We start from the raw sequence: 22,041 nt of genomic DNA, 5'->3' as shown, positions 1-22,041 counted from the left end.
TTGGCTCCAAACATGGACTTCTGGGTAAGACTCCTGTGCCAGTGGATGGGGTGGCACTAGAGAAAGTGCAGTCTTCAGATCTTTTACTGGAACTATGCTACTCTGTAAGTCTGAAGGGACGCTGGCTGGAATTGGAGCAGAGGTCAAGACATCCTGACTTTTGGTCTCTTTATGGGCCTCCTCGAAAAATGCATAATGCATATTGAGTCCCATCGTACAACTTAAGATATCTTCATTAGATCCTCTCTGCCTAATGGCTCAAAGCTCATTGCTTTCAAACCCACATATCCAGTCTGCAACACAGACTTTCTCTTTTCCTTTCAAACTCCTTTCAAACGGTCTCATTTCAAACATTAGGAAGTTTCCTACAGAGCTACTGAAGATAGGTTCCAGCTGTTTTTAACAGGTTCAATTGTCTTTGTAATGAGTAAACATTACGTGTAAAATAGGTCCCCTGAAACAATCCAAGTACATACGGTGTCCTGTATTCACAGAAGTGTTACGAAAGAAATCACCAAAGTATATACAGTAATGCTGTATTATCTTATTGTGATTATTGAGATTTTTTTTTTTCAAATCTATTGGTATCAAACAGTATTATTGAGATTATTTAACTGATGTATCAACATACTTTTTCTGCCAAAGCCAGTCAAAGTGAAGCAAATCCGAGATTTGATGTGGTTGTGTCATTGAGTATCAAATGGTATCAGGCATCAAACTTTGGTATTAAACTGCCAGATTGATTCATCTGTTTATTGTTTTTTCTCTTGTTTTGTTGCTGTTGTTTTTTATGTATCTCTTATCTAGTAGTTTAATTGGTCTATGAAAAACTGAGTAAAATATGTTTAAAATGGTCTAATATCAGTGCAACAACCAACTTGGCTGTTGTCTGTGGAAAAAATTGGAAATACTCAAATAAAATACTCAAATAAAATCAAAGTGCTCCTTACATAAACTTACTGTAAGTGCAGTTCAGAAACTTTCGGTGAATTACTTTTCAGTAGTTTGGAGCAGAATATCCCTGTCTCTGATCTTGAAGCAGCTTCACATACAGTAATGAATGAAATGGAAGAGCAGACATGGTTCCCACATCAGCAGTTGGACAGTTAGATAAATACAGGGTCCTGAAGAACAGCCTCTCTTTGTGCCAGTCCTGTAATATAAAATAATTGCAGCCCACTCTGAGCTGACTGTTGTTTTAGGAACTCAAACTTGGACTATGGACTAAATGTAGTTTTGCCTTTCTCCACAGAAAAAGCCTCTCTCAGCCATCATTAAAGAAGTGTGTGAAGGGTAAGTCGGCATTTGCATTTGTCAGTGTGTGTGCATACTGTATGTGTGCATAAATACATGTCTTTGGATTTGAAATTATTCTCCAAGGGCTTCCTGTAAAAGTCTTTTCCCTCTGTCTCCATGCTGCAATCGTATTAACTGTTGGAGAAGATGTTTCCATTTTTTAAACCAATTATCAAATGTTTTCCTCTCCATTCAATGGCTTTTAGGTGGTCCTTGGGGAACCATGAAAATTTTGCTCTGCAGATTGCCGACTCAACAAATTTTTACATCACTGAAAAGGTTTGATTATCTGTTTTTAACCGTAAGTAGTAGTAGTAGTGTCTAAATATACCACAAGAGCTGACTAACTTCTGCTTTTATTTTGGTAATCCCCCACAGAATCGCAATGACATTAAGAACGGTTCAATCCTTCGCCTGACCACCTCTCCTGTAAGTTTTTTTTCTTTGGCTATGTAGGAAAATGTAATTATTGTGTATGCACAGACAGATTTGCATTTAATGTATTTTCCCTTTTCCTCTCTGTCTCTCTTCCCCTCCAGTACCAGACCGCGCTCCAGCTTCACGAGCGTATCCAGTCGTCCAGCATGGATGCCAAGCTGGAGGCTCTGAAGGACCTGGCCAACGCGTCCCGGGACATCACATTCGCCCAGGAGTTCATCAACCTGGACGGCATCTCGCTGCTCACTCAGATGGTGGAGAGCGGGACTGAGTAAGTTCACTGTCTGTCCATCTCTCCTGCCTCCATCTCTGCAGTGTTTTCCTCACCTCGGACAGTTTCTTACCTCTTGTGACAAAGCAGGGATTTGTTAGAGGAAACCATCTTTAGCCTGAGTTAAGTCCATTGTGGGTTTAATAAGATCAGGCTAAGCTTCCACAGACACAGACCTGAAGTCAGTGAGATGAAGATCTTTGGAGTTGCACTGTACGTTCTGACCGGTTACATTCAAAGCAGCTGACTGACCTGCTCATTCAGTGACGCTCATCAAATCATTGAGTTAAACTTGATGTATGGTGTTTTGCATCATGTGTTGTGGCCGGTCATCTGCACTGCAAACACATTTGGTGTGTAAATTGATTTGTAGCTGGGTATACTCATACCGTTGGATTTCACAGCACCACTGCAACACTGGATAGATGTGTTATTCTCGGGCCGTGTTGCAAAATCCATTATATATAGTGTCCTCAGTAATCGTGTTTACGTTCATACATTCATCTTGTGATAGTGGAACATTTGTTCTCTCTTGCTACTAAAAAGAAAAATACTGCCCTGCAGTCATTAACAGCCCGTAATCTGTTTACAGTGTTTCCTCTACCTGGATAATAGAGTGTGGCAGAGCAGTGTTGTGCAGTGTCTTTGTTAGATATCGAAATATGCTTTGTGCTCTGATCAGGAGCAAATTCTTCATCTTGCTTGTTCACGTCTTCCTTATGAAAAACATCCAACAGCAGCAGAAACATGTAGGGTAAAACACAAGCTGCACAGCCTTAGTAAAAATACTACACTATTTCAATACATGTGTCTGCACAGGCCACACCATAGCTAAGGCTGCTATTTGGGTAGGATCCAGAGCAAAGCAGTAACTGCCTAACACTCTCTCAAGGTGTCATCCAAGTGTGTTACTGCTGGAAAGAAAAAGAAGCAGCTTTTATTATATATGTAGTACATGCCCATGGGCTCCTCTCTGTCCTTGTTGACCATGAGAGTGATATTACACTCAACTGAGAGGGGAGAGATGTACTGGCTTCTGTCTGTTCAGCACCTCCAAAAACTGAGTGTGTGTGTGTTGAGGGGGACGGGGGCTGGAGCCCCCCAGAGACCGTCTCAACTGAAGGTTAAAGCGAGGGCATTTTTCGCTGAGGTGGAATTTTTCAGTCCCGATGCCAGGGGGGAAGTGTGTGGTGTGTGTGTTCATTCACGCCAGTAGCATGTTGTGCGAGTGCAAGGTTCCCGGCAAAACCAGAGCTGAGACCCAGACGAGAGTTACAGTAGGGGATGAAAATGGACACACACACACACACACACACACACACACACACACACACACACACACACACACACACACACACACTCACACACATGCATAGGCTGCAGACAGGCAGGGCGAGCAGCAGCAGCCAGCCAGTCATCCGGGACGCTCTCGTTTTCTGCCTCATGCAATTCTCATTATTCATCCCTTTTTTCCCAGTGAGAGAAAAGATGGATTGAAGAGTTGTTTACTTGCATGAGAAGTTTGCTCCAAAGACACACTCGTGGTGTAAACACAGTACACACAGTCATGGTATAAACACACACACACACTCACAAGGTCAAATGTTTTTTTACTACGGTGCAGTTAAGAGCCAAACTCTTGTGTGCAGGACAAAACAACACACTGATAGACACTTAACTGTTTATGAAATTGATCAATAACGCTCTCTCTCTCCCTACCTTTGGTGCTCCTGATAGTTTTGTATACAGAGAGGTTCACATCCAAGTCTGGTGTTAAATATCTTTCACTCAGCAGAAGCCACTTAATGATCTCAATGATGTTTCATCTTATTAGACAACAGCGCCTTTAGCTTTACACTCACTTCTACAATTTGACAGAAAATCATTGAGGCTTCTTCTTATTTTTTGGGGGCATCTAATGTTCAAATTAGCAAATATTTGACCCTTTTTGATCTAACTGCAAGGAGCCATCTCAGCAGCACCAATGCTCACTGCACTCAGCTCCTGGCTCTTTTCATTAAGTATGTTTTTTATGTAAATTTACCATCACATCAGTTATTCAGGAGTGGAGAGCTTAACAGTGTGAGAGAGAAAGAGAGAGACAGAGAGAGAGACAGAGAGAGCAAGTGGTTCTTCTGCATTTTCATCTCAACAGAAGGAGCTTATGAAACGTAGATGGATATCGGTCTCTCTCTCTCACACACACACATAAACACTCACGAGTGTGTCTGACATCCAACTTGGTGAACCGCAATTATTCAAGAGGCTCAATGCAGGCAGCTCTCCTGGGCTGAGCGCTGCTGTGATTTAATGCCTCTGCCAGGGATGTTGCACTGTGTTCATGTGGAAATCAGCTGGTCGGCTGCTGCCAGCTCCACCAGTTGAAGGCAGATACCGCCCCCTTCTGACCGATACCTGGAACTGCTGTTTTACTAATTGAGCTGAGATGCAGTAGCTGTTCACAATGTGAGACAGTTCATTAAGATGTGTCATTATATCTAAATAACACAGGAGCATGTGTTGTAAGGGATGAGTTCATCCACATTATTTTTTTTATATTGATCTTCCTGATTGTGCTATCACAGAAAATACAAAAGAGGTGAATGCCATTTCTTCAGAATAGTCACAGAAAAATCTGAAAAAGTCACATATTCAGAGGGCGGGGGTTACTCTCTGTCAGTTGTTTTCTTCGAAATAGTTCCCAGTCAAATAGTTTTTTCCCCCCGCTCTGTTAATCCCTTGATGTCTTAATTTGTGTGTAATTTATCTACTGCATCATTGTATTCATAACATGTCCAGACATGTCAAGATGTCCGGAGAGCAGCAGAGATCTGAGGTTACAGTTCACACAAGGAAACTGTGTCCGTGTCACTTGAGACATTTGACGTGTACAAACATATTTTTTCTTCATTTCTTCTTGTTAAATGAAAGTGTTTGATCATTTGTGTGTGTCACTTGAGCTTCCTGTGTGTGAGTAAGGTTTGCAGCAAAATGCTTTTTCATCTGTTTCTGCTTGGCATGCTTTCAGTGTCTGTGTATACTGACTGTTTAAAGGTGTCAATATATAAAAGTTCATGCTCAAAGAAATGCTGACATTTTAATTTCATTTTGCCCATGTCTGAGTTGAACAACAAGAAATGTATTTTTATGATGTTTCATAGGCTAACTGGACTTCCTCTCTTTCAAAGACTGTTTTTTTTTTTCATATCAGCTTGTCACCCGACTGTGATGTGTGTTATTCCTTGCTCTGGGCTGGCTGAGAGTTTAAGGTTTGGTTGTTTGTTTCCCAACTGTGACGCCAAAGTTTCTCAAATCTTTGCAGGCGCTATCAGAAACTACAGAAGATTATGAAGCCCTGGTAAGCCCCTCCCCTCCCCCCCATCCCCTACAGCCGGGTAATGTCATTGGCTCTGTGCTCTTCCTAACCTGCTGGCCGAGTCTGCATGATTAAGACTCTGGCCCCCAGTGCCTTATGGAAAATATATATGTCTATCTATACAGTATGTATTAACACAGCCACTCACAGGCTACCATTTCAAATATCACTTACTTTGCATGTGGTTTTGGGCAACAGATTCAAACAACTTACTAATTTATACAACACAAACTGAAAGAAGACCAAGATTTATTTGTGGAAAATTTTAATCAAGAAAAACATACTAACATCAATATATCTTGCCACTGAAGTGAAAAAATGAATCACATTTACACAGATCATTACATCGAGTGCAGTCTATATTTCCCCCTGAAATAAAACTTGGTTTTCTTTACAAATCGGTGCTGCTCAGGGTGAAGGGGATTTTTTTTTTACTGGCTCACTGTCAGCCAGGTTTCTCTCTTCCACATTATGAGCCTCTTATCAGTAGTACAGGAACATCCTCCATCCATCCATCAACCAGGTTTCCTTTTACTCTATCCGCCTTAAACAGTCTTTCCACCAATGTCAGAGTTCTCCTATTCCATTTAGCGTCAAATAGCCAACCAGAGTTCATCACCTAAATGCCCAGTGCCACCTGCAAAAGCTTCTTCGTCCTTCAGCTGTGGGTTACTAATTGTCCATTTAACTGTTTACTCACTAATCATCTACCATGCAGCAACACTGACCCATGATGCTCTCTGTTGATCCACTGTTTCTTTTCTGAGGGTTTTCATTTCTGTAATCAGTATTTTAAGTTATCTAAGTTATTGAAGTGGTAATATATATATATATATATATATATACAGACTACTATTTTTTTAAGACTTTAGATTTACTTAATATTCAATGAACATTTACTAGGTTATAGCTCCACAGTTAGGATTTATATTATACAGATCTGCAGTGCCAGATTTGAACAGTAGAGGTCAGTATTGTCAAGTCTATTGTTCTGTCATAATACCGTGACAGGCTTATGCCCATTGAGCAACTTTTAAACATAAATCAGCAAGAATAAGTTGAAATGTTTAATTTGATCAGGTTTGCTTGTGAAAACTTCCTAAATTTCTCATTTAGGACCTCCAGCTGTAATATGTCTCAGATATAACAGCCGTTTACTTCGTTCCCTCTGCTTTGGCCTCCCGTGAATATTGCAGAGTGATTTATCTCTCCTGGTATTTGTGTAACTGCATGACTTCACTCTTTAATGTAGCTTTCTGGTCCTGATTGAATGCTGCACTGTGCTGCCCGGCTCCTGCTGGCCCTCTGACGGCCCCCTGCTGTTTTGTTGAAGGCCAGTCTGTCTGCGCTGCATCGCAAACCTCCTTCCCATTCTCTTCCTCCTCTCCTTGTCTCTGGTTTTCTTCAGCAAGCCTGGTCGCAGCATTGAACTTCTGTTCTTCTGTTCCTCTGTCCCTCTTCTCTTCCTCTCCACCGCCACTCTCTTTGTCTCTGCTGACCACTCATTCCTCGTTATGTTCCCAGCCATCTGGGCTTTGCAGCTAAACACCGCTCCAAGCCATCTGCTAGAGAGAAGTTTCCTATGGTTTGTGTGTGTCTGTGTGTGTGTCTCGTCTCTTAGTTTTGGCGACCTGCTGTCCTTCACTCTGACGGCCTTTGTGGAGCTGATGGACCACGGCATCGTCTCCTGGGACACTTTCTCCGTGGCCTTCATCAAGAAGGTCAGCCAAGAAAATGAGTTGCACAACAGGGCCGGATGAGAAGGACTTAAAGCAAAGTTTTGCAATAACACTCGTGTACTGGCTTTGACGCCCTCTGTGATTAAAAACAAAACTTTCCAGCATGAAAACGTGTAAATGTGTTATTGTTGTGACATCAGATCGCCAGCTATGTGAACAAGTCAGCGATGGACACAGCAGTGCTGCAGCGCTCCCTCGCCATCCTCGAGTCCATGGTGCTCAACAGTCAGGATCTTTACCACAAGGTGGCACAAGAGATCACCATTGGACAGCTGATCCCACATCTTCAGGGGTGAGTGGATGAATCGGTAGTCGGTGGTTATTTTTGATCCGTTTTACTTTAAAACTGCAGGTTTCATTTACACGGTGATAAACATATTTCAAACCATATGTGCAGATGATAATGAATTCCTTATTTCAGCGATAAATATTCATAATTGGGCTGTTGTCCAATAACAGGACTGATCAGGACATACAGACCTACACCATTGCTGTCATCAATGCTCTGTTCCTCAAAGCTCCTGAGGAGAAGAGACAGGTGAGGCTCCAGCCTGCACACACAAGCACTTTCACACTCCACTGACTCTACTGTGCGTCATGTCATGGTGCACCAAGCAGTGAACGGTGCATTCCCATGTTACCATCAGCATTTTGTCCTGTAACAGTGTACTTAATGTGTGTGTGTGTCTGTGTGTTTGTGCAAAATCAGTGTCGACAATACATTTGCAGGGCAGTGCAACAATAAAATCTAGCAGTGAAGTACAGTATTGATAAATCATTTTTCTTTCCTCTCTGCAGAAGTGAAGTTTTAGCTCAAACATCCTCTAATTTCTCCACTCATCCGCCTCTCTCTCTTTCTCTCTGTCTCTCTAGCTTCCTCACCCATGTCACACTTTGCCCTGTAGCTAATCACATGATCCCTTACATCAGCACCATAGGGTCCTGGGATTTGCTTTGACATTAATAATGAATGATGCTAACCCACAGCTTTTCTCCTATGCAGCATACAAAACTGAGGATGCGCTATGCAGAAATAAGCCTCGCAGCACCACTGCATACAAATTCAAGCACGCTCAGATGTTGCAGTGCTTCTTTTTGCTCAGGTTAAATTAGCTAAATGGTGGCAATTTTGCAATGGAGCCTGTTTGATTCGGCTGAAAATGTAAAACAACTTTACTGAGTTGTTTTAGATAAGTGAATAATGTCTGTTTACGCTCAGGTGTAGGCATGTGTAGTAGTATAAGTTCATAGCAGCTCATTTTACGTCTGCAGAGCCAGAGAGTCAGGTTTGTAAGGAAACGCTGTGGGACGGCGTCTGGTCGTCATGTCAGCCTCTTTTGTACAGTATGCAGACAGATTATGGAGACACATCTTAAAATACGCAAGCGGCCAGTGACACAGTTAGTTCTCAGATAAACAACGGTCTGCGCTTTGTCTGTTTGTGGTAGAGACTCGACCAGCGGTAAAGCTATTATTATGAACCCCAGTCTCTCACCAGTCTGCTGACTCCGTTGCCCCCCGCCTCCCTCCCTCAACCCCCCTTCCTTCCACAAGCTGCACCGCTGACAGAATTTTTTTTTTTCTTAACCTCCTCTCAGGCTCTTTTTTTTCCACATTCACTCACTCACTCACCCTCTCTGTCTCTCTGTCTCTGACTTTGTTTCCTCACTGCACACGGTATGGTAGTTTGATGAGCACATTGTGGACATCCTAAATTGTCCCTTGACAGTAAGTGCACCCTTGATAAGCACACTTTGTAGTTTGCACTGTAGAAGACATGAGTTAGTGCATTTAGTATCCCTTTTTAAGATTAAGTTCTTCTTTGGGATGGCTTCTTCATTTATGTTATTTTATTTGTTTTACAGCCTCTCACTGCATACATTTGCGGTGTGCCACGGCAACTTTATTTTGGTTTTTGCCCGCATCCATTTTCGTTTCCAATATAGAGAACCCAACAAAAACGTATTTATTGGTGATATTATGTCATTTCTCATTTTGTCCCTCTCACTCTCTCCTTGCTCTCCCCAAATTCTGTCTTTTACCCTCTATCTCTTTTTCTATTTCTCGCTCCTTTTCTTTCTCCCTCTGTAGGAGATGGCCCATATTCTCGCCCAGAAACAGCTGCGCTCCATCATTCTCAGTGTAAGTTTAATCATGCCCTTCCCTTCTTTACCTCTCCAGTGTATCCCTCTTTCTCACACACACACAGACACTCTCTCTCTCTCTCTATTCGGGTTTATGCGTCTGCACCAGTGTGATATCAGAGAGGAAAATGACACCTGCCACTTCTGCCTCAGTCTCACCCCCCTGGTTATTATCTACTGTACTCCCTTTCTCACACCTGTTCTCTTTTCTCTCTTTCATCCTCTCCCTTGTGTTAAATCTCATTTCTTTCTCTCCTGTTCCTTCATCTGACTTCTGCTTTCTAATCCTCGTCATTCACTCCCAAATCCTCTTATTCTCCTTTATCTCTTACCGTCTTCCTCCAAAATCCACGTCTCGCCTCTCTGACCCCATCCTCTCTCCTCTCTCCTTCACCTTCTCTTTGTACATCTAACACATCTCTCCTCTCCTGCTTGTCCTCCCACTCCCCACTCCCACTTTTTGTCCATCATGCCATGCAGAATGTGATCCGGAGCAACACACCCATCAACGATGAGATGGCACACCAGCTGTATGTGCTGCAGGTGCTCACCTTTAACCTACTGGAGGACCGCATGATGACCAAGATGGATCCCCAGGACCAGGTGGAGACTGAATAATGCATTCAGGAAGTAGTGATGAATGAAGTTAAAAGACAAAAGCTTAATATCCAATAACATTGTTCAACCTGAGATTAGACCTCACCTGTTTAAGCTTGTATATGATGTTAATTACGTGTGTGTTTGTGTGTGTGTATATAAGAGTGTATAAATGCATAAATGCTATAAAGCAACACAACAGCAAGAAAAACTCTTCTTAAATTAGTTTTATAGTCATACATTTCTTCAGTTAACTCATAAGAGGTGAGTAATGATAAGTTAGAATGCACTTAATCACAACAGAATAAGGGTGGTGATATTCTGTTTTTGTTGTTGTTGTTTTTATTACCCTCAACAAATCCCATGATAAGTCCATAGCCAACAATGCTTTGGCCCTTCTGTCAGTATTTTCCGAATACCCCAGTCCGGACTATCTGTTGCTCTCAGCCCCAGGCTCATTTGCTCCTACTGAAGACGTTAATCTTTAAAAACATGCCAGGCAGAGCCACTGTGCCATTTTTAGCGATCGCTAGTCAAACAGGAGTAAACAGTGTATTTGTCAGGGACTATCTTCAGCAGTGGATTTATACACATTTGGTGCATAAGTGATTTTTTTCTGCAGCATGACAGTGCAAGTTAGATTGGTCTAAAATGAACAGCACTCATGTTCATCATGATGAAACAACGTGTTATCCAGTGTAACATTTTGATGTGTTTTAACTAGTGTTAGTTTGAAGCCAGTGGAGGTGTTTGGCACAGAGGAGTACGATCTGTCAGCTTTTGGCCAGACAGAAAATTCCACTTAGTGGGATCAGTTTATTGTTGGTTTTGGTCTTGAGATTTGTTGACGGTGAGAAAACAATAGAATATCACCACGTGTCTGTCTGTCTGAGTTTACTTACATTGTATAAGTGACCTCAGACCCTGCAGGGGCACAAAGAGCAATTCCTACAAGAAAACATTTAATAGATAAAACAAAATAAAAGAACAACAAAAAGAAAAACAGGTACATCTCATGGAGGGGATCCCCCGACCGGACAGCCAAGCAAGCTTAGCTGCCAGGAGTAAATCATTAATAATCTTTTATTCAGCAGCTTGTGGGCAGTTTGGGTCTGATCCGGCCTGATTTAAAAAAAACCCCAAAAAAACAGTTATCCTAGGTTTGGCCAAGTAATAAAAACAGCAGAGACATGGCTGTTGGCCAGGTTGCCGTGGGCACTGAAAGACCCCAGACAGTAGAGATGAGGCTGAAGCATTCTTAAATTATAAAATGGTGAATGGAAGAAAAGACACAGGGATTTATAAGCAACACTTTAATATTCTTCTCTGTGTGTGCAGGCTCAGAGGGACATCATCTTTGAGCTGCGGAGAATTGCCTTCGATGTGGAGTGCGAGCCCAACAACAGCGGCAGCATCGAGAAACGCAAGTCCATGTACACCCGCGACTACAAGAAGCTCGGCTTTATTGTAAGTATGCGAGGATGCGTTTCAGAGGGCCTCATGAGTCTGCTTGTACTGTTGTACTAGACTGAGATCAGGGTGGGGAAACACAAACCAGTCTATCCACAGGGGACTGATGTTAATTGGACAAGATATTTGTATGTGTGTCGGACCAGGCAGCAGAGATGGGCTGAGAGAGAGTGTTTTTTTTTAACCCATCTCATTATACACTAGGTTTCTGCCTCGGGCCTTGAAAAATGTATATTATTTACGTCCTTATTCCTTATTTGTGTGTCTGTGTTTGACTGTGGTGTACCCAGTGGTCTAACTATAGCATAAGAACTTGATCTAAAACCCACTGTGTTTTGGTGTAAACCCACAGCTGTTTCAGGGCTCTTCCCATCCACACTCCCACTGCAGTGTGTTCTGTAAAGATAAGGCCAATTGGACTGCCTTGTCTCCACTAGTGTGGAGAAAACCCACCCTAAAAGCCTGAGCTTTTCATGCTAGACAGCTTACACACACACAAACACAAACACAAACACAAACACACACACACACACAAACACAAACACACAAACGCAAACAAACATACACGGGCCATACTTCTCCAGATAGGCCTTATCACCGCTAAGATAATTTGTTTGCCTTTTGGTGCCTTCAGGTTTTTTAAGAAGGGATTGTTGCACATACTGGACTACTTTTCACGGGTCTATATGTGTGAGGCTTTTTTTGTTTTTCCTTTTTAAAGATATGCATGTCCCTGAGTGTCCGTTTCTGTTTTAAGCCTATAAGTCTGCTTCCTATCGGGCAGAATTACATTAAAACTGATGAGCCAGATCTCAGTGTCCTCCATCTCTCTCTCATCCTCCACTTTCCTTCCTACTCTTCCTGTCGTGTTCCTCTTCAACATACTGTCCCACCTTTTTAAATTTGCGATGAGCTTCAAAATGAGGCGTTTGCACCAATGTTGTAATCATTAGTCAACTTTTCTGCAGTATCTGGGAGGGATTAAATGTGGTAATCCACGACAGCACAGACGGTCTATATCTGCAAGTCCAATTTTATATTTAGCCGTCATGGGAGGTGCTGGGAGTGAATTAAAGTGGGTGTAGTTTAGGGTTTTACCATAGAAATTTCAGGTATCTACTTTATGTTTTATCATAAGCTATAAATCATGTACATTATACATTGGATTTTCTGACTATTTTACAAAGCACAATATTTTCAGGGTGTTACTTTAGTACTCTAACTTGAAACTTGCTTGAAGATAGTGTCACTGTCGAATAAAAAAAGAAATCTAACTCAAAGCATCAACTTTTTATCAAATAAGAAAGACAAAACTTGATGACAGTGCAAATTTAGACAACTTACTGATGTTCAGAGAGACTTTCCCTGACACATCGCAGAATTGTCTGCACCCACAAATGAGAATTTAATCCTTCAATTTGTCCGTTAACTTGACAATCACACGTTGCTTTCAGTGCAGTGACACATCATCCATCACAGTGAAGAGTTTGTTGGCTTAGAAAGAAAAATGATTCAAATTGAGCTTGGAAATTGAGTTTGAAAAAAAAAAGAAGGTAGGTATGGATATTGTTAAATGGAAGATGTAAATTTGGTGGTTTGTTGCATTTACTTATCTCCCTGGTTTGAAGTGGTTGGAGCTTTGTTGGGAGGAAAAAGCTGAAGTCACGTACTTGTGTGCACCTAATCGGAATTTTGCAATATTTATATCAAAAATCCTATCACAGTTCTGTTTGTCAATTTGAACCCAGGTTGCTCCCATTTAGGAACATTTTGTGCTGTGACACTGTAGCGGATACAGTATAAAGTGAATGGTTAGTATGTGTTGAAGTAAATGTCTTACCTTCCTCCTCCTCCTCCTTCTCCTCCTCCTCCTCTGTGTCTCTCAGAACCATGTGAATCCAGCTGTGGATTTCACCCAGATTCCTCCAGGCATGCTGGCTCTGGACAACATGTTATACTTTGCCCGACATCACCAGGACGCCTACATCAGGGTAAGCACGCACATACACTTTCACGTGCAGTAGACACACTAACACACACAGGGCTCTGTCATTTCTCTGGTGTTATGTTTCTCCTCGTCACCTCTGCTTCCTACCAAACCTTCCTCCCTCCAGCTCACTCGCTCACTTGTTTGTGGTTTCTGGCTCGCGCCCAAATTTTCACTCAGCGAAAACTACATTTCATGAGGTTACTCAGCCCAGACAAGAGAAATGATTTAATTCTTTCAGAGTAAGTCCCCAAGCAACAGTGGGATGACTTAAAGCATTTTATTCATGTTATTTGTACAAGACACTCAACACATGCAACATAACTTTTCTTTACATTAATAGAAACCATCACTCCAGTTGAGCTCTATTTTTAGTCTAAAAGCTGTGTTTTCCCTGGCTTTGGTGATTAGTGGTTTGTGCTTCCTCTTGCTGAATCAGGTTAGTTGGAACAAATTTACGGCAGCCACACAGCTGTCTTATGTGATTAAATATTGTGTGTATTAGTATGGACAGTCCACATGCAGCAATTTAATCACCACACCTGTAAATATGCATTATGCGGGCGTGTACTCCGCCTGTGGACTTGAAAGTGAGAAAAGAGATGTCTTAGCTGAGCCGACTCAGCCCTTATCAGTCGACCAGAGGGGGAAAACAGAGCCTCCAATTTCCCAAATGAAACTGTCAGCAGCTAAAATGATTGGGACCTTGATGGCCTCATTTATGGCACACTGCCACCACCCACATAATTAGAGTGACTTTTGCTGTTGCGACTTTAATTTATATTTTTTTGCCTTCCAACAGTAGCTCAGAGGGTCAGATAAGGTCAAATAATGACTAATATTTTCAACCATAATGGAAATGTTTTTTGGCATTATAACCTTCAATGTGACAAGCCAATGTTGCATTGGGAATTAATGCAAATATGAAAGCAAAGGGCACTCTGAGACTGCATATCTCTGCCAAGGCCACAAAATAGTCTAAATGTGTTATTTTCATATAAAACGATTAAACTGTAGGACATCAACATTTTTCTTTAGCCAAGCTGCAGTGTCAGAAAGATGCTGCAGCAGATGGCAGTGCATGCTGCCACCACCCGCTGCCACTGAGGATGAATGGGATGAAAGATACCCAAATGCAATATATCAAATAAGAAATCTTCACATAGAGGCTTTAATCTGCATCCAGATTTAGTTTCCATTTTTAGCCTACATTTCAGTGATATTAAGGCTTTGTATAGGAATTAATTGACCACAACACTTTGTTCCAGCAAATTCATTTTATCATGTTAGTACAGTCTTGTAGGTGACACCAAACCATCCACCCCTTCATCATTTACTGGTACCTTTGTCACATTTTGTATATTTCACCAAACCATCATCACCACACACTCATCTGCCTTATTTCATCGCCTGTGTCTGCAGATCGTCCTGGAGAACAGCAGCCGAGAAGACAAGCACGAGTGTCCGTTTGGGCGCAGCAGCATCGAGCTCACCAAGATGCTCTGTGAGATTCTCAAAGTGGGCGAGCTTCGTAAGTCTACAACATCAGCAACACACACCAACACGCCGACACACCTTCCACATGGCTCACATTATCTCAGTGAGCATGCAGACAGTAGGAAGCAGCACAGGCAGTGCTTTACTCACACAGGAGCTTACAGTTGTGTGTCAAGCAGTACAAACATCTGGACACACATTGTCACAAGTCCATACGTCGCCTCGCTGTTAAGATGAAAGCAACCATCATGCTCAGTAATTGTGCTGCCAGGGGTTCATTACTTAGTGATGCATCTCACCCCATTGAGCCCCTTTCAGCATGATATACCGCCTCAGGGAGACACACTGTGCAGAGAAAGAGATGCTGTGCCCACGTCCACTCCAAATTGATGTGCCCTTTTCATTTGTCTTTACTTGTTTAAATGTGTGAGTCCGTCTCAGTTCCGCTCCCGACTGACCCCTGCTGCTCCCTGTGGGGAGGGAGACGGCATTTTTAGCTCCGTTTTAAAAACGATGTGCCCTTTTCCTCTGCTCATGTCTGTTTTTTAGACTTGACTGCATTGCAGGGTTCTTCTCTCTTGTCTGTAAATTGCATGAAGAACATCAGACTTTATTGAAAGAATAGTGTCCACTTATGTTTCTATGCCTATTTAGAAATATTCAAAGGAAGTTCGCCCGATTTCTCTCATCTCTTCTTAATGTTACTGATAAAAGTGCCAGGCTAGGTTTCAATACAAGATAAGAAGGTGCAGGAATACTTTCTTTTTTAAACATTTCTAAGCATATTGTAATTTTCCTGTCCCTTTTTTTTTGCTGCTCTTATCGCTGCCAGACTCTGCTCTAATGCAAAATGTCTCCACCCTCCTCCCTGTCCTCATCAAATTCTCAGCACACAGTCAGCAAAGGCAAATGGATCTCGATATTTTATATCAACCGTAAAGAGGCTGTCTGCAGCGCTTTATTACACTAATGTAGCTGCCCTGACCTGGAGAGACCTGGGTCGGGTAAGTGGAGGGTTCTAGTCTAGGTGAAGAGCTGGGTCATGTCTCCTGTGGAGCCGTTTGACACATGAACGCACATATTGAGCTTTTAGCTTGACTTCTTTCACTGAAGGTGGTTATTTTTAGTCCTAATTCTTCACTTGTGTGTGTGTATCTACTTTTTTTATGCAGACTATCTGAGGAATTTTTTATCCGAATGTGATCCCCTGCACATGGCCTTTTGACCTTCGCACTTAGTGGACCAGAATTGCTTCCCTTTTGTCTCTTTGAAATGTCACTTTAACCTCATTCATATCAAAATGCAGATTAGGCGACCAGACTGGTCCCAAAATAGGGAAAACATCTTTATCTCTATGGCTTTTCTAAGCATGTAGTTGAAGGCTTATGCAATATGGCTAAATCCCTAGGATGAATGCCAGGCCGTCATTATGAATAAGACTTTGTTTCTGAGAGACTTGCTTGTTCAAATAAGTAGAGCTTGGGCAAATGCAGGATTTCACGTAATTTACTCTGGCACTGTGATGAGAATATGGAGCCAGACCCACAGATTCTTCCCGGTTTGTGCGTTCTTTATTTAGCAGAAAACCTTTGTTTCAAATTATTCCACTTTCGCAAATTGTTATTTTCTATTATTTTGATGAAGAGGAAACTAGTGTTGTGTTGTGGCACTGAAATTTCCCTGCAGGACCGAGTGCCTGAGTTGAATAATGTCGATGACCTTGACTTGTAGTTCTGGGGCCTTTCTGTTCCCAGTAGCTGTATAATGTCCTCTTTACTGAGGCTGTTATCCCAGGAGACTAAACCTACTATTAATATTTATGATGTGGTACAGTGTTTATGTGTGTATGTGTAAAAAGCAGGGACAGATAAGAATTGGTAAGGTGAACCCATAAGCTGCAGAGAATGGCCCATCCGTCTATAGATACCGTCTGCTGCCATGAGACATGACAGGATTCCTGTACACACAAGTAGGTCATCTATGGGCACACACTGAAAAATGAAATGTGTAAAGGGAATAAAATAAAACAAATCCCTTGCAGGAAATCACTGGGTACAGGAGGGGAATGTCAACATTTTGATATATTTATATTTACTTCGTCCCAAATCTTAATGTTCCCATCCATCTCTGTCACAGCTGCAGTAAATATTTGCACAGACTCATACTCACGGAGCTCTATATGTGCCTTATTCGTATGGGAGGAAGCCACTGTGTCCCAGCCGTAATCCTCACTGCGTCTTCTCTTGTAGAGGACTAAATGCAATTCCATACACACCCCATTAGCCCTGTGTATATTAACACACACTAATGAATATATGAGCAAGATGAATGTAACATGGGCCGGGCAGGTGTTGTAAATGCTCCGTGAGTAACGGCTGGTCATTAGAGGTGGTGTGTGTGTGTGTGTGTGTGTGTGTGTGTGTGTGTGTGTGTGTGTGTGTGATGTAAGGGCATGAGTGTACATTTCCCAGGGGAGAGCTGGGAGAGAAATGAGTCTCTGCTCTGCACTGACTGTCATCATTCGGTTGACCTTTCAACAGAGAAACAATGAAATACCTGACACTAATGAGGATGTTAGCGGGAGCGTCTGTGTCTCTGAAACGTTTTATCAGTTTTGATAGTGTGGTATTTGAGTCCAAGTAGTATCAGAAACCGTGACGCACTATTTCATCCATAACCTAAAGTGTAACAGTGGTATTTCAAGCGGATTATTTTTTCTGCACCGCACCATTTTTCACAGTGTGGAGGAATCATTTCTGCAACAGCCAATCACTAGATGAAGAATGCCAACATCGTTTATATCTGACAGTGTGGTTCTATGGATGGCAGTGTTGGTCAGTCGTCAACAGCTTCTGGATGAAATGCCATTTAAAAAATAATTTGTATAGACATTCACGATGCCCTGAGGGTGAATCCTAATGATTTTGTTGATCCCCTGACTTTTCCCACCACAGTGAGGTTGACATTTGTGATTTTTAGGATCAAATGTCTTGACAACATTTGGATGGAGGGCCATGACATGCACGCTCCATTAAAATTCATCAGAATGACTTTGTGGATCTTATAAGTTAAAATTTAGCATCACATTAAATTGTAAATTTATGCACTTCTTTGGTTTGTGACTAAATTCCTGCAATACAGAGGACATCCAGCATCAGCTGCACTTTGTGTTTTTTTTCTCATTAGCAATTATTATCATGCAAACAATCTAAACATCAGCATGTTAGCAGTGCCATTGTAAGCGTTAGAATGCTAATTTAACTGCTGTGATGATAGGCTAGTGTTACAGACCTGCTAGCTTGGCTTTACTCTTGTAGTATTGGTCATCCATTGCTGTAACCCAGCAGCTGACTCACTGAATGTTCTTGTGAATAATGCTTCACCCAACATAAGCCTCAGTGCAGCAGCAGATACAAAGCATGCAAGAATAAGTTAATATAGCCGTAGAAGCAGCTGTAACCTCTAAATGTTTAATAGTGCAGAGCCAGACCAAGACGCAAAGCAGCTTCCAAAACCTCATCAAAGCCAACGAGACCATTTTCTGTAATTCTAAAGCCACGGTGGTCTTTCAAACCTGGTTTCTATTAAACCAGTCTGAACCCCTGGTGCAAAAACTTTTCATTTCATTTACCTTTTTTAACTTCCCCCTCCTCTGCCCCACTACCCTATGTGCATAAAAGCAGAAGAAAAAGACAGCGGATTAATTGTGATGGTGGCGACGTCTTAGTGGCTCATTTGCTCTCTCCATCGATGTGAAATGCCAGTGTGGCTGCGGCAGGGGCCAGACACTGTCCTCTTGTTTTCTCATGAGGATAAAACACCAAGGGAGTCTTGAATTGCCCGAGGCTATTGAAGTTTTCTTCCTGGCTCGTCTCATCCAGCCCTCTTTCCAGTTTAATGTTCCTCACTCTTCTCTCTCTCTTCATTCTTTTTCTCGGGCTCTCTGTTTTTTCCCTCTCTGTGGCTCTGTCCCTCTCAGACTTGTAATCCTTTCTCACGCTTTCATGCTCTGGCTCTCTTTCTCCATTGCTTGAATTTGATGAAATTGACACCAAGTACACCACAAGACAAACAGCATCTCACATTCATAAACAACAAAGACGCCAGTCAAGAATGTTTTATGACAGTTGTTGCCGATGCTTTTTCAGGTCAAGAGATTTTCTTCTATTCCACTTATCCATTTAGCAGCATGCTCATTTTGAGACATTTGACATTTTCCCTTTTGGTTGCTAAGATATTTCTATGTAGATTTGGTCTGGGGAAAGGAGGCAAGGGAGCTTGTTTGGTTGAATCAGCTGTCAGAGCTAGATCCTACATAATTCATAACACTTTCCAGGTGTCACTCTTTCTGTCCTGTCTCTCTCTTTCCTCTCTCTCTCTCTCTCTCCCACCCTCCTCCATTAATTCATAACCTCTCTGTTCTTCTCTCCCACTCGTGCATTTGTTGCTGCCCTGCTTCAGATCCCTAAAAGATTAATTGTCCCACCATGTTTCTGCTGAAACGCAGGCTTAATGGAATCTGCGTCGGTGAGGCACCAAGCCATGACTTTTCCGACTCTCCTGTTTAAGCCGGCCCATGGAATATTTATGAAGTTATTTAGAAAGGGCCAGGCATGGGGAATAATGGCCCTGCTTGGTGATTCACGGCGTGGCGTCTCACTGCTGAGATGGAGAGCAGGGTGGTGAGCTATGGCAGGTCTGGCCACGGACACACACATGCATAGCAGCCTCACACATGAAACTGGAAAAAGGACCAGAAATATGCACCTGCACACACACTCACACACACACAGTGTATATATATATATATATATATATATAGACAGGCAGGTCTGGCCAGGCTCCAGACTGACGGTCACATGATGTCCTTATATTTGTAGCTGTCTCCTCCATCACTGAGCAATCAGCCAAGGTCAGAACAAAAGGCCATGTTCAGCACCACGGACAGCTCCCGTCACACAACCGAGCTGTACAGCAACACAACACAACGTCTCTGGGATGTTTGGATTGATTTTTTTTTGTTGTTTTCATTGTCTCTTCTCAAGAACAGCATTAACATTTATATGTCCCTCCTTGGTCATTTAGTTTTAGCATCAGAAAGTGCTGCTCACTTCCAGCTGAGTAAATGTGGGTTCTCTCTGCCTCTTTAGGCATCCGTGTGCTTTGTGTCGTTTCAGAAAATTAATGGGTTTTTTTATGTTAAGGATAATGGGGCTATTTTATCTGTTTTTATTGATAGTGGACAGTGGCGGAATGAGATATGAGAAATAAAAATGTATGAAATTGCTTGCCAAAAAAAAGAAGAAAGAAACTAGGAAGTTCATGAGTGGTGCTTTAACTCCTGGGCAACTTATTTTTTATCATTGGTTATTGGTCAACTCAGTTTTAAATCAAATATGTCTTTTTTAATGGTTCTCAACGTTGAAAGCAAATTTTGTCTAACCCTTGTCACCTGGTAACCCTGCTAATTTTCAGGGTTTCATTAGTAGTGAATCACAGTTTATAGACAGTTCTTGTACCATCACACACCGTTGGAAGAAAATTTGATATGTGCTTTAAGTAAAGGCAACATCCAGTCACTGTATCCCACTGTATAAAGTCTCTGCTGTTGCTGGCTGCCTGGTCGCTTCCTCTTACAGTGTATGTACCGTAACTCCAAACCTAGCAAGTGATTCTACACTCAATGCCACGACAACTCCCATTGTACTGACACTGCTCCGCTGCACACAGCCAGGGCCAAAATGAGATGTTACGTTGGAACATGCATGCATACACCAAGGACTTGACAGGAAATGGGAAAAGTCATTTCATCTTTTTGGACAGTGTAATATTAAATATGCATAGGATAAAATATTATATTTATATTGTACACTATTATATGGCAGTATATAAATATATATGTAATCCCACATAAAACCATCCATATTAGATAGGACATGGGTCTCTACTTTTCTACTAAAGGTAACAAATTTTCACTGTGAGATGTAATAATTACTCTTATTTTATTAATTATTAATTTCATACTTTTGATTCATTCCAGGCATCATAGGTTGTGACCAATATGGATTCAATCAGCTCCTGTTGTAGTTCTGCATAATGACTGCAAATGTAACATCCACCTTTCAAACCTCCAGGGGGTTCGTGTTTGAAACTCAATAGACTTGGAGTAGATTATCACTTCAATTGGATTAATTACATTTCTGACCCACTGAGACATTTTTCCTCACATGCTGACAAGCCATTACATTATCTAGTAATTAATACGATACATTAGCAGTGGCTAGGGGGGAGAATATGACTTTCTAAGGGGTTCTTAATAAATCTTAGTCTTAGTTTTCTATACTTGTTTTTAAATTACTGCCGGTTTGTGTGGATCAAACATTAGTATGCTAACATTAGCAGAACATTAGCTTGGAAAGCTTGACCCTATTGGAAATGGCTTGTTATGTCTCAAGGTTGTATCTGATAATCCCCCCCATAAGTTTCCCAATGTGAATCATGAGCAGAGTGGATGGTGGTAAGTGAGCGAAGGGCCGAGCTCGGAATCCCAAGTATCCTTCAAGTCGTGACATGAGCATCTATTTGGCAGTCAGCAGCCACTTCACACTTCACTTGTCAGTTTTAGGCTTGTGATACTGGTGGAGAGCGTTCTTCAGGGTTTTCCACTTCACAGCCCCAGTCGCACAACTGTGAAAGGTTTTTAAATTGCACAAATAACAACAAACTTGACAGATGGCTGCTCCAGAATCTCAAGTTCTGAACATCTGTGGAGTTTTTCAGACGCTCTGGTCCCATGTCACTTCTCTACAGGGGTGAAAGTAAGCCGGTACGGTCCGGTACTGCGTACCACTAAAAGATTCAGAGGCGGTACGCAGTACCAGGAAGATCATGAGAGAGATAAAAATAAATAAAGTAAAAAGTAAAAAAAAATAATAAATCTAATTTCACATGAATTCTTTGTGGTTTGAAATGATTTCTGTGAAATTGTCTCGGTTGTCTTTACACTGCAGATCTTGATGCCCAATTCCGATTTGTTGCCTATATCCGATTTTTTTGACGGTCTATTTACATGTTCTATCAGAAGTGACCCAGATCTGATAATCTGCATTTACACCTGCTGTGCCTGCATGAAACGACCTGCTGGAAATAAACTAGTGATTTCAGGAAATTGTCACGTAATAATATATAATATAGTAATATTTTTAAACAAAGGTGAGTCTGGTGTT

General features: G+C 41.8%; 1 protein-coding gene across 7 annotated transcripts in view; it reads left to right on the top strand.

The window, feature by feature from the left end:
• The window catches only part of elmo1 (engulfment and cell motility 1 (ced-12 homolog, C. elegans)), a 100,374-nt gene that overhangs the window by 37,248 nt on the left and 41,085 nt on the right, over positions 1–22,041 (top strand). For 2 of the 7 annotated variants that reach the window (XM_085791827.1, XM_085791828.1), the window contains exons 3-16: positions 1,253–1,293; positions 1,503–1,575; positions 1,675–1,725; positions 1,836–2,005; positions 5,328–5,363; positions 7,003–7,102; positions 7,261–7,412; positions 7,580–7,658; positions 8,807–8,848; positions 9,212–9,262; positions 9,745–9,867; positions 11,200–11,328; positions 13,218–13,322; positions 14,741–14,849. In XM_085791827.1, coding sequence (XP_085647953.1) covers positions 1,253–1,293; positions 1,503–1,575; positions 1,675–1,725; positions 1,836–2,005; positions 5,328–5,363; positions 7,003–7,102; positions 7,261–7,412; positions 7,580–7,658; positions 8,807–8,848; positions 9,212–9,262; positions 9,745–9,867; positions 11,200–11,328; positions 13,218–13,322; positions 14,741–14,849 — 1,261 coding nt within the window. The remainder of the gene's footprint in view (positions 1–1,252; positions 1,294–1,502; positions 1,576–1,674; positions 1,726–1,835; positions 2,006–5,327; positions 5,364–7,002; positions 7,103–7,260; positions 7,413–7,579; positions 7,659–8,806; positions 8,849–9,211; positions 9,263–9,744; positions 9,868–11,199; positions 11,329–13,217; positions 13,323–14,740; positions 14,850–22,041) is intronic. The other 5 variants (XM_085791831.1, XM_085791830.1, XM_085791832.1 and 2 more) reach the window with 3 other exon arrangements.

Source organism: Trachurus japonicus, chromosome 11 (genome assembly GCF_045865225.1).
Source record: "Trachurus japonicus isolate A0001 chromosome 11, Traja_1.0".
Lineage (NCBI taxonomy): Eukaryota > Metazoa > Chordata > Actinopteri > Carangiformes > Carangidae > Trachurus > Trachurus japonicus.
Note: the sequence above shows the minus strand (reverse complement) of the source record. Positions and strands in the feature narration are given on the sequence as shown.